This window comes from Lactuca saligna, chromosome 4 (genome assembly GCF_052625555.1).
Source record: "Lactuca saligna cultivar CGN05327 chromosome 4, ASM5262555v1, whole genome shotgun sequence".
Taxonomy (NCBI): domain Eukaryota; kingdom Viridiplantae; phylum Streptophyta; class Magnoliopsida; order Asterales; family Asteraceae; genus Lactuca; species Lactuca saligna.
Genome location: NC_136420.1, coordinates 86,905,742 through 86,927,596, shown reverse-complemented (window position 1 = coordinate 86,927,596; position 21,855 = coordinate 86,905,742). Strand labels below are relative to the sequence as shown.

General features: G+C 32.7%; 2 protein-coding genes across 2 annotated transcripts; one reads left to right on the top strand and one right to left on the bottom strand.

Moving 5' to 3' along the window:
- The first annotated feature begins 10,434 nt into the window (after positions 1-10,434).
- Positions 10,435-13,769, top strand: LOC145042322 (endoglucanase 24-like). Its single transcript, XM_078990713.1, has 4 exons — positions 10,435-10,933; positions 12,336-12,635; positions 12,722-12,883; positions 12,982-13,769. The coding sequence occupies exons 1-4, from the start codon at positions 10,505-10,507 to the stop codon at positions 13,588-13,590; spliced, it is 1,500 nt and encodes a 499-aa protein (XP_078846839.1). The 5' UTR covers positions 10,435-10,504; the 3' UTR covers positions 13,591-13,769.
- Positions 13,770-14,726: 957 nt separating this feature from the next.
- Positions 14,727-15,236, bottom strand: LOC145038664 (30S ribosomal protein S31). The gene has a single exon (XM_078986947.1). The coding sequence runs from the start codon at positions 15,164-15,166 to the stop codon at positions 14,882-14,884; it is 285 nt and encodes a 94-aa protein (XP_078843073.1). The 5' UTR covers positions 15,167-15,236; the 3' UTR covers positions 14,727-14,881.
- Positions 15,237-21,855: the final 6,619 nt, after the last annotated feature.

The following is a 21,855-nucleotide window of genomic DNA, read 5'->3' as shown; positions in this document are numbered from 1 at the left end:
GACCAATTGTGATAAGGTTGACTATCATATCTGACCAAATCGCACCAGATCTGAAATGTTTTGTGTTTTAAAGAGAGAAAGTGAAGTTAGAAAAACTTCTTGACTCCAGATCTAAGACCATGTGGCAGTTGACGGTGGATATATAGGTATTTTCATCAGATCGTGTCAGATCTGTGTTTCTTTTTTATGATAAGGTAATAGCAGGGACGAGGAATTCACAGAGACAGTGATGGAGGAAGGTGGTGATTATCACCTCTCACTGGAGCTCGTAATGTGGAGGATAAAATCAAAGATCCGAAGTCGAAAATAGTAGATTTGAAGACGAAAATCGTAGATCTGAAGAGGAAAATCATAGATCTGAAGCTGAAGTTGTAGATCTGAAAAGGAAAATCGAAGATCCGAAGCTGAAATTATAGATCTAGAGCCAACCGAAACTTGTGGATCTGTTAACAATGGTTCGTCGATGGTAACAGGCAGTGACGCTTCACCGACAGTAGGAGGCAACGACAGTTAAAGGTGGTTGCTGGTGGCTAACTGGTGGTAACATTTGTGTGTTCTTCAAGTTTGAGATGTGATAAAAGATAACCATGTAAGAGTGTATGTAGTGCATGTAGATCTTATATAACAAAAGATGAAAGTTGGTTGTTGTGTTATACTTTAATAAAAATGGTTCTTAAGTGGTTCTCATATATATATATATATATATATATATATATATATATATATATATATATATATATATATATATATATATATATATAAGTGAATATGTGGTTGTTATGTACCTAAGATTAGGTATAAAACATTTTAAACAACGTGATTTTAAACAAAACAAATGAAACTTCATTTTCTCTTAATTTTGTTTTAATAGAATACCATTGAATTTAGTTAAATTATGGAAAGAAAAAAAAATCATTTATATATCTTTTAATTGCAATAAATCATTGAAGTTTATTGGGAAAGTAAAAAAACCAATATTTTTTAACAAATATAAATAGACTTTGATATGTATTTTACCAACAAAAGTTGGACACAAATTTATTGCATTTCTAACGAGCAACCTTTTATATATATATATATATATATATATATATATATATATATATATATATACATACACACACATACATACTAGTTGTGATTCTCATTATTACATAGGTTAATTTTTAAAAAACAATTAGATATAAAAGTCTAAATATTTGAAAACTTTAAATTTATAGGAAAATAAGAAAAATAATGAATTATTAAAATTGAAATGTTTTTTATATTTTAAATTTAAATAAATAAACAAAAAAATAATGAGTTTTAATTTAGAAATTTTGAAATTAGAAGGTAAGTCTATTAATAAAATTTATATCAATTTATTCTTACATTTATTATAATTACTATATTAAAATATTATGTGGAACTTAATAAAATAAGAAACCCATAAAATGATATGTGGAATAAAATTAACTCAAAATAACCAAAAAAATGACATTTGACAAACTGAATGAGAATGTGATATATGGCAGAAAAAAAAACATTCATTTATTTGAGTGTGTGTGTGTGTGTATATATATATATATATATATATATATATGTGTGTGTGTGTGTGTGTGTGTGTTTGTGTGTGTGGGTAGAGAAAGAAAGGGAAAGGGGAAGCGTCATTTGAGAACTCATATATTCTCGAGAACCCGAGAACTAAAAGTGGAGCGTTGGATCAATTATTTGGATGGCTTAGATGACTAATGGCATATTTTATAAATATAACTATCTTTAGTTGCATATTAGGTTTCTCTAAACATAATAATAAGGGTATTATCGGTATGAAAATAAATAAATAAATAAATATGGAAATTAGATCATTCCCCCAAAAATTCAACCGATTCTCTTTCTCCCAAAGCCATTGACCATCTCACTCAACGTCTCTCTTTCTTTCAGAGCTTCATCGACGATTGTTTCTAGATCGGATCCTTCTGCCTTCCATATCGGTTCCCTCTGCCTTCCAGATCATCGTAGGTCTCCACAACGATTACACCTCGTTGATTTCCAACTATTTCCTCCATGATTTATCCACGAACATACAAGCGCAACCCTCCTGGAAGCAACCCCTTTCAGAAATTGACAACAATAAAGTTTGTGAAGTTACTAATCCATACAACTAGTAACATCCGTAAATCTCTTCACCTTCTTATCTTTGATAGATCTATTATTGTTAGTGATCTATCGGTTTGGTGAATCCAATTGTTGGATCGTCGTTAGTTTTCAACTATTTCTATTAAGATGCTTTCACGTTCTTGAGGAAGCGATTCCGATCATTTTGTTTCTTCTTCTCATTCATTAACATTTGTGTTGGATTTGAATTGATTTTCTGTTGTTGTTATCTATTCACAAACATTTAGGTTTTGTATTTATTTTCACTTATTAAACTTCAATTGCTTTTGCATATGAAGTGAACCGACTACAAGCACATATTGATTTTGGGTAAACATACACTTGAAGACTAATATTCTTCAATTAAATTGATTTCGTTTAAACTGAAAACAATTAGGTTTCTATTTTCTACATAACCTAAATAATTCATGGAATCAATTAGAGATCAAGTTCAATGTAATATTGGAACATAGGAAAAGTTTGTTGAATGAAAGAGATGTGTTATCTTCTAGAAATTAGTATTCACTTTTATTATCAAAATAATTTGGAAACGTTCTTTTCCCCTTATATTGATTGGAATTATTCAAGAAGTTTTGATAAATCATCAAGAAAATATATATTATGTATACCAAAACCATTGTAAATGATTAATTATGACATTTTTTTAAATATTGTTTTTAGTGAAGGGTTGCAATTTTTGTTTGCTTTGTTTGGGTAAGTTTAAAGTTCAGGTATTCACTGTATATGTTTTATTTTATTATTCATTTTGTTATTTTAACTTAGAACATAGTTATAAAATATGATTCGTAGAATAAATATATTAATAATTTCCATGAAATTAATTTCTAAGGTGCAATTTTATTACATTAAGAAATCTATTTTCTTAGTTTTAAAATTTATGACTAAGTTTTGGTGTCATGATTTTTTGAAAATGAATTTACATGTGAATCACATATGAATCCCATGTGATTCATATGTAAATTACATGTGATTCATATGAGTTTACATGTGAATCACATATGAATCCTATGTGATTCATATGTAAATTACATGTGATTCATATGTAAATTACAAATTAGCGGGTTAGCCATGAAGAGGGTTGCCAAGGTTGTTGATTTGATGCGCCTTTTACTACAGTTACATGACCCCCAAAGTGAGCTCCTTTTGCTTCGATCTTGCATGGGCATCGCCAAACTTTTCTTTGGTCTGAGAACGTGCCAACCTGCTCACATGGAAGAGGTTGCTTTGTGTTTTGATAAAGGATTACGTGAGTCGATCGAAGATATTGTGGTTTGTGGGGGTCCGTTCTTTGGGGACCTTCAATGGCGATTGGCTTCGTTACCAATTAAGTTTGGTGGTTTGGGCTTGTACTCAGCAGTATATGCTTCCTCATATGCTTTTGTTGCCTCACGGGCCCAATCATGGGTGTTACAAGACCACATCTTACGAAATAGCGGCATATGTGGTATGGATTCAGATTATGTTTGTGCTTTGGCTTGTCTTCATGATACGATTTTGGGCTTTGACTTCAGCTGTTTCACTAATAAGGACACCGCCCCTCTAAAATCCCAACATTCATTGGCGAGTGCCTTTTTTAGTAAATTTGTCCAAGACATGGAAGCTCACTTTAACATGATGATTAGACAGAAAGCTATTTTTGAGTGTTTAAGGGCCCCACATGCTCAGGATTTTCTTATGGCTATTCCTATTGACGGTCTTGGCCAGCATCTGTCCCCAGTGGAGTATCGTGTCATCCTCAAGTATCACCTTATGATTCCTTTATTTCCGGCTGACGAGACTTGCCCTGTTTGTCGTAAGGCGTGTTTGGACTCGTTTGGGGAGCATACAGTTCATTGTAAAGAGCTCCCGGGTTTCAAGTACCAACACGATCTGGTTATGGATGTTCTTTTTGACATATTTAGACGCGCTAGGGTTTCTACCAAGAAAGAGGCACCTGTGAACTTTCTGACTGACCCATTGGAAGGAAGATCAACACTTAGACCAGCTGATGTTTTAGTATTTGGATGGGCTAGAGGAAAACATGCATGCGTGGATCTAACATGGGTTTCCCCACTTGTGGGTTTGGGGAGTGGAGTTTTCTTGGTGGGGCAAGCTGCTTTAAAAGCTGCATCAAGCAAAGTGGCGAAACATGAGAAAGCATGCATAGAAAATAAACACACATTTATACCCTTTACATTGACAAAATTGCAAAAATGGTCCCTGTGGTATGCATTTTATTGGGGTTTTAGTCCAAACCATGACTTTTTTGGATATGTGGTGCTTTTGGACTAGTTTGTATGTAAAAATGGTCCCTGTGAAAATTGAAATGACTAAACTGCCTTCTTGATATATTTTTTATATTTCTTTCTATTTAATTTAATGTTTTATTAATAATAAAATGAGGCCTCTCTCTCTATCTCTCTCTCTCTCTCTCTCTCTTTGACTTTGTGAAAGTCAACTTTCCCCATTGAAGTGGTGCAGAAAATCCTTTCCCTCTGAACCGAATTGCACCGTTCCCTCACCATTGTAAGATGGAAACCTCACCACCTCACCTCATTTTCCCTCCCTCTCACTAAATTAATGTCAAGGATCGAAGAGGGAATCAAGAGCAGTCAAGGACTGCCACCCTCGACCACCCACTGCCACCGTGAGCCACCATTACACCACCATCCAATAACCACTTTTTTGGATAAGAGAACCCACCCAAACACCTCCTCCGACCTGCCTTGCTCATTTGGTGCTCGTCGGAACAGGAAGGAAAAAAGGCAGAAGAGCAGCCATCGCCGCCCATCATCACCACCCTCACCTAGTTGTCGTCACTGCTACTGTGTGACGTCCGACCCACCACCACCGATACCCACCTCATATCCCCCCCACCTTATATCCCTCCTCTCTCTATTAAAAATCACTACCGAACATAACCCTCATTCTTCCCTACCCTCCCTCACGTCGAGCTCACCGAAAAAGGAAGAAAACGAAGCAACAGAAGCCGTCGGAGCAGCCCCTGCCACCATTGTCGATGTTGTTGTGAACCACCGTCTTCGTCAGGTGCTGCTTCCAACGGTTATCTCCGACCAGCCCCGTCACCTCTTGCGACTCCTATAAGTCCGATTCTCCCCCTCATTATTGTCGTTTTCCTTTTCGATCGATCAACAGTCTTGGATAAGGAAGAACCGGTCTTTGATTTCGATTCTAACTCCTCTTCTGTTGGTGTTATTGTTGTTAGGCCACTTTGTGAGGACTCAATTTTTCCTTCGTCATCTATACATAACAAAGTTTTGGGGCTGCAATCATGTTCTTTGGTTAGACAAGATGAACTGGGAAATGGCTTCGGGGAGAGAGAGAGAGAGAGAGAGAGAGAGAGGTCCTTTATTATTTTTTAATTCTTAAAATAATTAAATAAATATTAAATTTTAAAGTGATGAAAGAAAAATAAAAAATAAATACCCCACGGGTATTATAGTCATTTCAATTTTCACAGGGACCATTTTCACATACAAACTAGTCCAAAAGGACCACTAATCCAAAAAAGTTAGGGTTTGGACTAAAATCCCAAAAAAATGCATACCACAGGGACCATTTTGCAGTTTTATCCTTTACATTTGATACTTTCGGTTTCCTTGCGCCAGAAGTTGTGGAGCTACTCAAAAGAGTCCAACGGGTCAGGCATTGTAATGTTATGACTCCAAGATCTATAGATGTTGTTTTTAATAGAATTGGTTTTGCCATCCAAAAAGGGGTTGCGGCACAGCTTATTCCTCGTTTACTCGCTACGTCTATGTAAATATTTCTTGATTAATATTAAGTTCTCAACAAATTACATGTGATTCACATGTAAATTACAAGCGAATCACATGTAAATCACAAGTGAATCACATAGGAATTACATGTGATTCACATGTAAATTACAAATGAATTACATGTGATTTACATGTAAATCACAAGTGAATCGCATATGAATTACATGTGATTCACATGTAAATTGCAAATGAATTACATGTGATTCACATTTAAATCACAAGTGATTCACATGTAAATTACAAGTGAATCACATATGAATAAAGTCTATATGGAAACATGCATTTTGTCTGAGTGTTCTTCGTTAATTATTTTTTTTTTAAAATTTTATTGTGAATTTCACATTTAAATTTTAACATATACAATCACATGTGAATCTTGCATGATATACACATATGCATTTTTACGAGTGTTATTGCATTAATCAAATTTTCTTGTAGATTTTAAATAATTTGTGGAAAATATTGAAGATGTGAAAAGTGATCGATTGAAGAAAATATGGAAATCTTGACATGAAGGCATTAAAACTCTTCGAAGGTTTGTAGCATTTTTTGTTTTTTGTATTTTATTTTGTCAACAAAATACTTGTATTGTTGTGTTTATAGATTGATAAATAAAAAAATGAGTTTTTTTATGATTTACTTTCGAATATTATAGTATAAAAAATATGAATATATGCATTTGAAAAAAATATGCATATATGCACCTAAAACGTCGATTTTTTTTGTTAGAGCAATTATAGTTTTTTTTTTAAAGTTTATAGATTTTTAAAAATTTACTGTTTTTTAAAAAAAATTGTTGTTTTTTTTAAATGGTATTTTTTATTTTTTAAAAATTCATGTTTTCTAAAAAAATTTAAAAACCTGCATTTTAAAAAGAAAATAGAAAATTAATATTTAAAAAAAAATCTAAAATTTATTATGTTAATTTTTATAAATACTTATTTATATTTCAATGATACAAAAAATAAATATTAAAAAGATTGGTAAAATGACGATCATGTCCTTAATGAGTTAATTTTGATCTAACGTTGCATCTTTGGTTCTTAGGTTCTCGGGAAATTATGAGTTCTCAACGGATCTCACTTATATATATATATATATATATATATATATATATATATATATATATATATATATATATATATATATATATATAAACTACGTATAAACCTGTTTATTACACGAGTTGATTAAAAAAAATTCACATATTAAAATGTAATAATTATTAGTTTAAAAAAATTGAAATAATGAATGAAAAAACATATTAATTACAATTTAATATAATATTTATTACATATCATGTTTTATATAAGTATTATATGGATTTTAAATAAAAAAAAATTATAAAACAAAAACATGTGGATATTATTATTTGTTGAAAAACTATCACAAAATGATAAGTATCAAAACTTATTAGAGATTAGACAAAATTATTTTAATTTATATATATATATATATATATATATATATATATATATATATATATATATATATATATATATATATATATATATATTAATTTAATAATCAATGATTGATTACTCAATTTTCTAATTTAAGCATGCAATCGGAATAATATAAACGCATAATAAGTTAATAACAATGGGATTTTGAAATCCAAATTAATGTTTTAAATTTTAACATGATCATTCATCATTTTACCAATTTTGTCAATAACCAAATTAAAACTAGAACTTGACTTTCTATATAAGTTTGTATTTATTATACGGAATATAATTATCGCGAGTTAACATTACAATGACCACTTTACAATATTTGATTATATGATATTAGGTTACAACCGTCAAAAACACGGGTAAAAAAAGAAATATAATATTGAATTATTAATAATTAAAATGGTAATGAAAAAACAAAAATTTATAAAATTTTAATCTTATTTTTATAAAATATATTTGTGTAAATAATATAACTTTTTAAAATTGAAGATGTAGCAAAACAAAAAACAAAATTAACATTTGAGTTAGAAAATATAAATAGACATTATAAAACAACTTGTTGGGTTTTATAATTTGTTAAACATAAAATATACATTAAAATTATAAATATATTCGACAAGTTATCTATTATAAATATACTTCGAAATACAATACATTAGATATTATTTATCATATATTAAACATAATTAATTTAATAAACAATAACATTTAAAGTTTAATAAAAGAATGAAAAAAGGATGTATATTATATGTACTAACCATAGAACAAACCAAATATATGAACTAAAAAATAAAAGTAAGAATCTTATTGTATCTTTATAAATTAAATGGAATCGAATTATATTCAGAAATTGAATATTATGCCGAAATTAAAGGTAAAAAAGGAATTCAAATTTTTTATGTTAGTCGTTACAAATTTATAGGGATTTAAAGTTAATTATGCAAATTTTGTTTTTTGAGTTATTGATAATATGTATAAAGATATTTAGAATAAAAAAGGTATAGTTGGAATTTTACTTTGACGAAAAATGGTTTGTGGAAGTGCCAATGGAAAAATTGATTTCCTTTATTAAGATAGAAGATTTTAGATGTAAAATAATCATGAAGACCTATTGAGTAATAATGTTTTTATATGTTTTTTTTTCTTATTTTTTTTAAAGATAATTTTCACATAGCATGTTTCATATCAATGGCTACCTAATTTGAGAGATTTGTAAGTCTAGTTTAGCATAACGCTTTTTGAAAACAAATTCCATATTTATTTATTAGTTATTTAATAAGTATACTTTATCAAATATTTAAAGAGTCTATGAAGTAATTATTAATATATAAAATTCGAATTAAACTTCACCTTTATTTTTTTTTAAATAACTATTACATATTTTTTTGAAGAAAAAAGCTCAACTTGTTTTCAAAAAAAAAAAAAAAAAAAATCCCTCTAAAATTTTCTCACATTTGACTAATGTTTTTGGTTTGGATCATAATTTCTCACAACATTAAAATCTAAATGAAACATTTGATTTTTTCAAAACAAAACAAGATTGATATTGTGTCCAATTTTTGTTGATAAAATACATATCAAAGTCTATTTATAGGATACTCGAATATTGTGGTAGGTGGAAAACATCGGTCCAAGCCTTATTGGTATCTTAGATTGCTTGGAGTTCGGAAGTTGTCTTTTTGTTTGATTCTTAAAAGAAGCTAAGATGTCAAGTTAGCTTAAACTATTAGTCTTCGCCTGCTAAAATCTCATAGCATCATGAAAATAGATTTTGATATGCATTTTGCCAACAAACGTTAATTGTTATGCATTTTTCCAACAAAAATCAAACATACTAAGTCGGCTTAAATTGTTCATCTTTTTGTTATCATTCACTTGCTACAATCCCCTAAGTCATAATCCTTAAGTTATAAGCCATAAGGTTTAAGCCATATACCATAAACCCTAAGCCCATAATATCTAAGCCATGAACCATAACACAAATCCATAACCCATAAGGACAAAATCCATAAACCCTAAGTACTAAGCCCTAAACCATAAGCTTTAAGTTTGTAATGGCTATGCCATTAACCATAAGTCAAATCCCTTAGCCATAAGGCTAAAATTTGTAAACTTAGACCCTAAGTCCTAAGCCATAGAACATACGCCATAAGTCATAAGCAATAAGCTCTAACCCATATTACATAAGCATTAAGCCTATTCCTCAAGACTTAAACCATAAGACATAAGTTTTAAGCCTTAAAACATAAGATGTAATTCAAAAGCCCAAAGTCTTTAGCCATAAAACATAAACCATGAGCCATTAGCCATAAGTTATAAGCCTTAAACCATAAGCAATAAGCCATAATCTAAAATCCTCGACACATAAACCAAAATCCTTAAGCCTCAAGCCATAAACCATAATCCACAAGCCACAAGCCTTAAGCTCTAACCTCTAACCTCTAAGTCAGTTTAGACCATTGCTTTTCACATGCACCAATCTTAGACTCTCCGCGCATCTATAAATAGATTTTGATATGCATTTTTTCTACTATAATTAGACACGACATCCATTTTTTTGTTTTGAACAAAAAAAAAAAACAAATGTCACATCCGTATATTAATTTTGAAGATCATCAATAACACCATAAACAATAACATAAAAAATTAAGAACTATTAGCCAAAACAAAAAACTTAATCAAAACAAAAAAAAATTGCTAAATGCAAGGGCTTTTTTAAAGAGAGAAAAAAAATTAAAGGTTTTTCTGGAAATATTTTTTTTGTTCGAAAAAAAATGCGTAAAATTAAAGATACACGTTGTAAACCATGGTTATTAAAATCGTGATTCTGATCGTAGGATTGTACAATCCTATAATCTCACCTACATAAATCGAACCCTGTCTTATTTGGATTATTTTTTGGTAGGTTCACAGTAGAACCGTAGGATCGTGTGTGTGTGTGTGTGTATATATATATATATATATATATATATATATATATATATATATATATATATATATATATATATAACGGCTTTAATTAGTTTTTGTTAGGAAGAGAGTTGAATATATAAACCCCTCGGCGACACATTCCTGATTCCTCTCTCATAAGTTAAGCGCCAAAAAGCAACCATGAAGCCTGTCGCTTCACGTTTCTTCTTCCCATTTCTTCTCCAAATTTCAGTTCTCATTCTTCGAATTTCTCTCTGTAATTCGAGCTATCTAATCTATGGCGAAGCGCTCTCTAAATCAATCCTGTTTTTCGAAGGCCAGCGCTCCGGTTACCTCCCCAACGACCAGAGAATGAACTGGCGGGGGCATTCTGGACTCGGAGACGGTTCAACCGTCAATGCCGACCTCACCGGCGGGTACTACGACGCCGGAGATAACGTGAAGTTTGGTTTTCCGATGGCGTTCACGACGACGATGCTGGCGTGGAGTGTGATTGAATTTGGAGAGATGATGCCGCCGACGGAGTTAAGGAATGCGTTGGTGGCGATTAGGTGGTCCACTGATTATTTGCTGAAGACGGTGGCGCAACCGGATCGGATTGTTGTTCAGGTACGATTAGTAACTGCTATGTTATGAATTGTTTGGTGTGAGTGTAATTGATTGGTAGAGGTGAGGGCATTTTGGTAATATAGGTGAAGTGGTCTAGCAGTTGTTGAACCTCCTTAATGTGGCTATATAGGACAAAAATAATGACGGTGGGGTTGGATTAAAGCTTTCCTTTAAAATAATGCTAACATGTATGTCACATAAAATTTACAACAATCATTAATAAAACGCGATATAACATTCCATTTTAGTATAATAATCATATCATATACCATCATTATGTTTGAGTAACGTTTTTTTTTATCTGTGCATTTTTTGGTTTACTCTCAATACAAATTAGTTTATATGTAAACACTGAGTGAATGATTGCAAGTGATAACTGAAAGTGATTGTTGATGTGTTATGTGTATTATATGGTGATGTGCATGGGCTATCCACTATCCAACTAGTAAAATCTGTTAGAGGGTATTCGGTGCACAAAACCTGTAGCATGACTACATTTGTTGTTTACTTCAACCATTGAATTTTTTTTATTATTAATAAGAATAATAATCTGTTATGATTATTATTATGATTGTCAGTGATGGATTTGGCATAATGGTTTCAGTTTTATTATGTATGTGTGTGTGTTTCTTATTTTTTATTGGATCGTGTTCAATGTTTGGTAATGTTTTTTCTCTTAGTGGTGAACGTTTGGTAATGGTTTTTTCTTAATGGCACATGACATAAGCTAGAATCTAGATGAGTTTTTCTTTTTGGCTTATGCACAAAGAATAACTCAATAGAAAAACAAAAGAAATGAGTTTTATACTAACTTTTTATGAGTTTGTCCTTATTTATTTATGTTTTCCTTTTGATTTCTTCTATTGGTTAGTTACTTTTTTCAAATATATTTTATAGATTATCCATCCAGACAACTATTAATAAAAAAAAACCATATGGTTGTTAAGAACGTTTTAAGTCTTTAAAGTTTTTAAGTTTCTGTTGGTTGGAGTTGAATGTTTTTGGTCCTTTTGTAGGACAACCCGTGAGGCTAATGTAAGTGAGTGTGTATTATGTCTTGTGTTGGATTTATTAGCGTCACCTCCCTATCCACTTCTGTTGGTGGTCCCCACATAAAGTGAACCCGTGATGTTTAAAAACCTTTATTTCCTTAACTTTTTTAAATAACCTTTCTTTTTTTGCTGTGTTAAAAAAAAAAATACAAAAACAAAAAACTCATGTATAGCTTATCGGGTTAATTTAAGAAATACCAATAATTTATTGTAGCATTTTAATATTACCTTTTTCTATTGCATATTAAAAAAATCTATCAAATTATAACAATGAATACAATAGTTGAGTCGATTTTTCAAATGTGATAAAAATTGAAACGAATGTAAAAATGTTTTTCAATTCATTGTAGATAGGTGAGCCGATGAATGACCATAACTGTTGGGAAAGGCCAGAGGACATGGACACGGCTCGAACCGTGTACACCGTGAGTGCACCGAACCCAGCCTCAGATGTAGCCGGGGAGACCGCAGCGGCTCTAGCCGCTTCATCCATGGCTTTCCGGTCTTCTGATCCAGGCTATTCAGACACACTTTTAAGAACAGCCACAAGAGTTTTTGAATTTGCCGATACTTACAGAGGAGCTTACAGTGATAATTCAGACATTAGGGAAGCTGCTTGCCCTTATTACTGTGATTTTGATGGTTATCAGGTAACCAATTTATCGATTTACCTCTTAACCTATTATTATTTTTTATCAAAAAACCAAAAATTGAAAAGAAATAATTAATTTGGCAGGATGAGTTATTATGGGGAGCGGCATGGTTAAGAAGAGCATCTAGAGTTGAAAACTACTTGGATTACATACAAAACAATGGTAAAACACTTGGTGCTGATGAAAATATTAATGAGTTTGGATGGGACAATAAACACGCTGGCCTAAATGTTCTTGTTTCCAAGGTAAACTCCAATAAAGCAATAACAAGTTTTTGAAATATACATTTTGGGTCCTTGTAGTTACTGAAATTGCAATAAGCTCCTTTGGATTTGAAATGCAGGAAGTTGTGGAAGACAATTTGTATAACCTCCAATCATACAAAGCATCTGCGGATAGCTTCATGTGCACGTTGATACCCGACTCGTCTTACTCTCACATGGAATACACTCCGGGAGGCTTAATCTTCCGACCCGGTGGAAGCAATTTACAACATTCAACCACAATCACATTCTTACTGTTAGTTTACGCAAAATACCTACAACAATCATCAACATCAATAAATTGTGGTTCCGTAAGTGTGGGGCCCACATTCCTTCGCCAGATGGCCAAACGCCAGGTGGATTACATCCTCGGGGAAAACCCTAACGGAATGTCGTATATGGTCGGGTATAGTGATAGGTACCCGCAACGGATTCATCACCGCGGGTCGTCCCTGCCGTCTGTTAGGGACCACCCGCAGTTCATTGGGTGTAAAGAAGGATCGGTTTATTTTAACTCGTCGGGCCCGAATCCCAATGTTTTGGTTGGAGCTGTGGTGGGTGGGCCCGGTGAGGATGATGTGTATGATGATGATAGGGCGGATTTTAGAAAATCCGAGCCTACGACTTACATTAATGCACCGTTTGTTGGTGTGTTGGCGTATTTTTCGGCTAACCCTAACCCTAGTTAGTGGATTGAGAGTTTTGATTGGTATGGAGTATATTGATGTTTTGGGTTTTAGGGAAGAAAGTCTCTCATCTTGTGCTAAGCCAAGAAGGAAGAGATAGGTTTGAACATGTTTTTAAGTACAATGTTTGGGTGGTAATTTTATTTGAAGTTAAATGGTTGTTTATGCAATTGATGTTTATATATGTTTTTAGTTTATGTAACAAAAGAGTAATACTTAAATGAAATATCCAACTATGTTTCTTAATAAGAACAAAATATACATGTAACCAGTAACATGTTATTTTATGCAACAGTCTTCCATTTCTTCACAATACGACAAGTTGTGGGAACTATTCATAATAACAATGTGCTTACATTTTTTTTACAGATAATAGTAATATTACTATAGTTGGTACCAATAATAGCAATGTGCTTGCATTTTGCTACTACTAATAATGGATAATATAGATTTTTTTTTATGTATTGCTATCATCGTTAAGGAAATGAAAGTAGGAGGCTAATATGGATAAGGAATTGTATGTACATTGTTGAAAAAAATTAAAGGTATAAAAAAATAAAGGACATTGCCTTTATTATTAATAAGAATCATAAAATACATTGCTATTTCATGCGGTTTGCTCTTGACAAGAACATCTCTAGAATTCTAGTCAACATTTAAGATTAATTAATTTTTTAAATAATAAGACCAGTGAACTATTCGTTTAAAAGATAAGTTTAATCAAATTGCAAATCAAAACTTTATAAAAATAATCAACAAGAACATATCTAGAAATTCATAAACTTATGCTTCTTTCTGCCAACAAAATAGTGAATTACTCATTTGAAAGAAATCATCTCTAGACATCTTCAAAGTTAGATTTCCTTTAAAACAGATCAAACATACATATTCTACTCAGTTGCTTTTAGAAAAAAATATACTTAATCAAATTGCATATCGATATCTGATAAAGAGTCATACAAAAACAAGAGATCTTCAAACATTCAATTCTTTTGCCAACAAAATCAAACTGACACTTTGATTCAGTTTCGAAATCAAACCAACAGTGAATTGTTACAAAGATAAACTTAATCAAACTTCATAGTGACTACAAATCATCAGCAGAAAACATCAATACTGTTGATTTCGAAAATGAAACGTTATGAATCATAAACCAGTAGATTATTCATTTGAACGATGAACTACATCAAATTTCATATCAATACTTTATAACAGCACATCAACAAGAACACTGCTACAATTCTTGAAAATTAAGATCATACTCAAAAATCAAAATAGGGCTACAGAATAGAAATCAAATGAGTTTAAAAGGGAGAGGCCAAGGAGTTGACCTGGGGACCTCGAGCTTGTCCTTAATCCGTTGAATCTTCTTCTCCTTTTTCGGCCTCGAGTTTCCGTACGACCCTTTAAAAATCTTCCCCTTCTTAGTCCTCTTATCCCCCCTCCCGCACAGAACAGGTGACGGCGCCGGAGCAGTCGACGTTGACGATGGTGATAGTGAAGTAAATGCGTACCTTTGCTCAGCCGTTAGTAGTAATCGCTTCGCCGTTGTGCCCCATCGTTGGATCATCATTGCCATCTCTCTGATCGCTGCTGAAACCCTAGAATGTAAGTCGACGCGTACACATGATAACTTCGCCTTCCTCGTAACTATATTTCCACATTTACCCTTGAGGCATGGCAATTCAAAACCTTTTTTTTTTTTTTTTTTTTTTTTTTTTTTTTTTTTTAAGTTCAAAAATTAAATTATTTATAAGAGAATTTCATCCTTTTTAAACTTCAAAATACAAAACCTTTTTTTATAATGTTTTTAAAATTTTATAATCTTTTTTTACCTTAGAATTATTATAATAATTAAGAAATTTAACCATATTATCTTTACGTCGATAATAATGGAATGTGAACTTCTAAATTGTTGGAATTCCGGCCTCTTGACAGATAAAAAGATTCATCTTCAACCATTTCTATGGAATGTATATTTTGATTGTTTAATTTTTGTTGTTAATTATTATCATGTTCTAGACGGAAGATATTTTAGATATTACCATTGATATTTTAATGTTTAAAAAATGCATATACAATATTTTGATATTTAAAAAGGGTATATATGATATTTTGATGTTTAAAAGGGACATATATGATATTTTGAAATTTTATGAAGGGTAAATATGATATTTAGAAATTAAGTTGGATAAATATAATATTTTGATGTTTAAGAAAAGCATATATGAATATATATATATATATATATATATATATATATATATATATATATATATATATATATATATATATATATATATATATATATATATATATATATATATATATATATATATATATAAACGGCAAATATACTAAACTATTCCTAAATTATTCAACTTATGTCCATAGTGGAACTTGAACCCTCAACCTTATATATTGTCAACCAAGTTCCAAACTTGATTTTCATACATGGACCGGATCTTGTTGTACATTGTCTCTTTCCATTTAGCAGACTCGGGGCCCTCCATGGTTTCCTTGTAGTTAGAAGACTCGTCTAAATTTACCAGTGTACTATCACTGATAAACGTATTACCGTCCGTAGTAATATGAAAACCCTAAAACTTCAGTGCCATTCTAACTCGAGCGGAACATCTGGGCGGCAATGACTCGCCAATCGGTTCAACATGAATCTCTTCCTTAGGTTGAACGCTAGTGTTAGAGGTTCCTTCACCGCTTGATTCTTGAATCTTTTCAATATCAATTGTTCTCCCAATGTCCTCTTAGCATATGATTTCCCTCTCGCGGAAAACTCCTATCCTTACTACGAAGACCATGTTGTCACTAGGTTTGTAGAAAAGATATCCAAAGAATTTATGTGGGTAACCGATGAAAATACACTGCTCGCTACGAGGTTCAAGCTTGTTGTGAGACTCTCGTCTTACGAAAGCTTCACAACCCCAAACCTTGATATGTGCCAACGAGAGAACCTTCCCTGTCCACATCTTGTGAGGTGTTTTGGCAACCTTCTTAGTCAGTACTAGATTAAGGATATGGGCGATAATCTCTAAGGCATACCCTCAGAATGAGATTGGTAGCGAAGCTCGAATCATCATGGAACAAACCATGTCCAACAATGTTCGATTGCGCCTCTCAGGCACACCATTAAGTTGTGGTGTCTTAGGTAGCTTCAATTGTGAAACAATTCCACATTCCTTAAGATAGTCGTGGAACTCGATGCTAAGATACTCACCACCCCTATCGGATCTGAGCATATTTATCTTCCTGCCCAATTGATTCTCCACTTCTTACTTAAACTCTTTGAACTTTTCAAAGGTTTCCGACTTGTGCTTGATTAAGTAGATGTATCCATATCTACTACAATCGTTGGTAAAAGTCACATAGAAGCGGTTAGCATCCCTTGTGGTAGATCTGAAGGGCCAACACACGTCTGTGTGTATGAGATCCAACAATCTCTCACCTCTTTCACAAGTACCAGTGAAAGGTGATTTAGCCATCTTTCCAAGTAAACAATATTCGCACGCATCATCTAATTTTAGGTCAAATGATTCCAACACTCCATCCTTTTGGAGTTAGGCTATACGCTTCATGTTGACATGTCCAAGACGACATTGCCACAAGCATGTCTTGTCTAAACCATTAGACGAATCATTACACAACACATCATTTCCTAAGTTGTCTACAACCATCACAGTTTCATATACACCATTACAAGGCAATGCTTCAAAATAAAATAAACCATTATAATAAGCATTAATAGAACTAGTTTCATTATCAAATGAAAATCTAAAACCTTGTCTGTACAAATCATGAAAAGAAATAATATTCCTTGTGACATCCCTATTTTCATGGCCATAAAAGTCCGATTTCGTTTATGCTTTTATAATAAAATCAGAGTAATATTTCAAAGAAAAGTGTTGTGGAATTTGTTCTTAAAAAAAATATGATAAAATTTATCAAAATATTTCCTAAAAAATGTATTTTCATTTCATTACTAACTTGGGATGTCAACATCGATACAAATCAAAAGCATAAACAATACAATATAGGCCTCACAACATGTATTTACATCTACTGGCCTATAATCCAAATTTCATCGTCAAGTCATCCAACTATGATCTTGTTTCACTACCTATAATACATAAAGTTGAGTAAGTCAGGCTTTGGAGACTGGTGAACACATAGGGTTTAACCCACAATAAATAAATTTATTAATTTTATCAACCAACAATAACCCTGATTACCAGTTCCCGTTATCCTCACTTTACATCCCTAAACGCCTATCACAAGGGACCTAGCCGAAGAATCATCATCGGGATGGACACTACTGCTAAGGGGATTCCTCAGCCACATATGTCCGTAAGGCAACCAGGAGGGGGTTGGAGTACATCGGTGAACACATCTTTCACAAACACCTACATGTTGCAAGCCTACTAGCATTCTACTAAACTGTCTAGAAAAGTCTGTGGTCGTCATTTGTACTCCGCTAGATGACTGGAACATCATCAAATTCAAGGCCACTCATCATTTTATTTCATCACACATCAACTATTCATCTACCTATGTTTTACCCAACATATTTGTAGATAAAAATACATATACAGTTTAAATAATTCTAAACCTGTATAAAACATTCATTCAACGTACATCTCGAATAAACAAACAAACAATATATATATATATATATATATATATATATATATATACACACACACACATAGCATGTAATTTATATAAATTATTTCATATCTATGTGTAAGATGAAAGTGACTATACACTCACCTGATTAGATGGTGATTGGACAACACATCGTTTCTTAAAACAATCTTTTTCGATGAAACTGGGAGGTTTGCTCAGAAAACCGGGCTTTACGCGAGCAGAGTTTCACTCGAAAAAACTCTTTTTCTCGGAGATTTCGGGCTCTCCGGGGATTTCTTCTAGTGCTAGGAAGGTTCCCTAGACTTCGGGGGGTTTAGTGTAGCTTAAGAGAAAGTAGAATGTGAAAAAGTGTAAATTTTTGTAAGACAATTCGGGGTAGCCTCACACCCCTTTTATAGGTGGATGAAGCCTCTCGTTACGTTGGGCATAACTGTGGTATGCGAGGCGTACTGTTATACGCTGAGCGTACCTTTGTATGTTGCGCGAAGGAGCGGGGGTATTTTGGACGTGTCAAGTACGTGTCAAGCATACGAAGGGTATAACATGGCCACTTCTGGACTGAGAAAATATGAGACCGTTGGGCATACGAATCTCGTACGCTGGGCGTACCTCGGTATGCTTAGCGTACCCCTTCGTACTTTGGGCGTTCCTTCGGATTAGCCTCGAAGTGTGTGCCTCGAACTTCAAAAATTCATAACTTTCACAGGCGATCTCCGTTTTTGACGTTATTTATATCCACATGTAGGTAAGATCGTGATCTACAACTTTTGTTTAGATTCCGTCGGCTAACTTTGACTTTATTTTTAAAGTTATATTTTGTAACAGGCCAAGACAGGAAAAAGTCCATTAAAAATTCATAATTTCTTCATCCGACGTCCGTTTTTGTCTATCTTTTTACCGTTGAACTACTATCAATAAGATCTTCGATTCTCATTTAGGTTGTGTCAGCTAAATCGCTTGATCTATAATTCGAATTTCGGGTTGCACATTGTTATGCCAAATCTTAGAAAATTCATAACTTCTTCAAACGAAGTCAAATTTCGACGTTCTTTTTATTCACGCTCTCAGTTTAACGTATACTACGACTTTCATTTAGATCGCTAAGGCTAAAAAGCACTTTATCATAAACTCACTTTTTACTTCACATAGCGTCGTACCGGTTCTGTCGCGAAACTTCGACAGACCATAACTTCTTTGTTATAACTCGGATTTCGGCATTCTTTATATCCACATAATCCTTGCTATGACCACTACAACTTTCTTCATAGATATTGGCTTTATATAACATTTTATTTTGACGCTTATTATTATTCTTAATTTATTATATCATCATAATTAAGTATAATACACATAAATGTACATAATACTCAAATAATTCATTTTTATTATTTCAAAACGAGTTACAAATGTTAACCTAGACTATTATATCATCCTTAATACTTAGCCCAAAAACACGGGCGTTACATTCCTTGTCATTTCTGACGAGTAGCAACAATCATTCAAATCTACTCATAACCTACTACTAAGCAGTGAAGAATAAACCCCGATCTTGCTGATAGACGATGATTTCATATTCCCCATTATCAGGCTCATCTTCTCGTGCTCCACATCTCTACTTCTTTTTAGCCCATGCAAATTATAACAAATGTGAAAACCAAATCATGTATAAAGGACCCAAGAACTAGCATGTGATGAGTTATTAGATGGAATAGTATAAATATCTGCGAATGAGGGTTTTATATTCTCATCCTTAATATCCTGCAAGTATTTTAGGCACCTTCGTTTTCTAATGCCCCTTCTCATGATAGTAGAAGAATGTTGCTTCTTTAGGATCGGAAGGAGTGGCAGAACCAGTTTTACCATTAGATACATTGGAAGAGGATCCATCATGTGACTTTCCTTTATGGTTCTTAGAGGGAGCTTTCCTCTTTTTCCCTTTTCCATGTCCAATAGCCAGGACTGGGGGTAGCAACAACAAGAGTGGACTCGACACCATTGCCTTTCAATCCACTTTCAACGGTTCTCAACAAACTCTGAAGCTTGCTCAAGGTAACCTCCTCCTTGCTCATATGATAAGTCATCTTGAACTGATCATAGCAAGGAGGTAAAGAGTGTAGGACTATATCAATAGCCAACTCTTCATCAAAGTTGACATTCAACTTGAGCAAACGATCCACATACCTTTGCATTCTTTGCAAGTGGGTCGTGATGGACTCTTCATCCCTCATTTTAGTTGTTATGAGTGAGGTGACAATCCCGTACCTTTATTGATGCGTACTTTGATGGTACTTTTCCATCTAGTCCTGGCACATCTCATAAGACCAGTAGTCCTCATAGAACCGCTGCAGCTCGGGATTCATAGTGGCCAACATAATGCACGACACCTTTGTAGCATCCTTTTCGTGAGCCCTATACTTAGCCAATTCTTCAGGAGTAGCTGTGGTTTCATCTATCTCTTTGAGTTCTTTGTCGAGGACGTACTCTTTCTCCTCCTCTTGCAAGGCCATTCGAATGTTGTGAATCCAATCGTTGAAATTGGATCCATCGAAGGTGATCCTAGCACAAATATTTATAATAGAATAGGAGCTTGAGGAGTTATTGGAGTTCGAGCTAGAAGCATTGAATGAGCCAGACATCTGAAAAAGAAAAAGGAAAAAGTTTTGATTAGATAAGGAATCCTTAATATAACACCCAAATGAAATATTAAGGCTAGGACCCACCACAATAATTCACAATTCGGAAGAGAGATACAGTAATCCAATTGTAAATTATTTAAAGGTAGGTGAATGACGATTTACCAATTCCACCACAAAAAGCGAAATGAAGAATTAGGTTTTAAATGAAATGAAATTCCTAGATGCTTTTGAGATTCATTGAACTTTTCAATGGAATGTTTAATCTCGATTATGCCCTTCAAGTTTGTGACTGGGATACTGAGGATCACAAACAATGTGTGAATAACCATGCAAATTAGCTTGGTACTCTCAATGTCATTCACCACCTAATCAATGTGATGTTAACCACACACGCTCCATTAATCTATGATAATTTACGAGCTACCCATTATCATCCTTGTTAGTCCAAGTTAGTGTGTCGGTTAACCACACACGTTCCACTAACGACTTGACAATGTACAATGTGCAATTTCATTGATTAGCATCAAATTCACATTTTCCTAAAGTAACTAAGATTAGGAATTTATAAAAACATTTAATTACTTTATATTTATCATTATACTTATTAACGAGGGAATATATATATATATATATATATATATATATATATATATATATAGGTTCAGGTTCATTTGAGACCATTCTAACTTTGTGAGATCGTGAGACCAAATCTAAAAATAATTTTAAAATACAAAATAAATGGAAAAATCCAAAAATTCTTTTTTTAAATATTATTTTCGGAACTTGAATTAACTAAAAAAAATATAAAAAAAATAAAAAAAAATAAAAAAAATTCCGTTTTTTTTTTGAAAAATACGTGAAATATTCTAAATAGAATATTACACTGACATATTCTAAAAAATAATTTTAAAATGCAAAATAAATGGAAAAATCAAAAATTTCTTTTTTTAAATATTATTTTCGGAACATG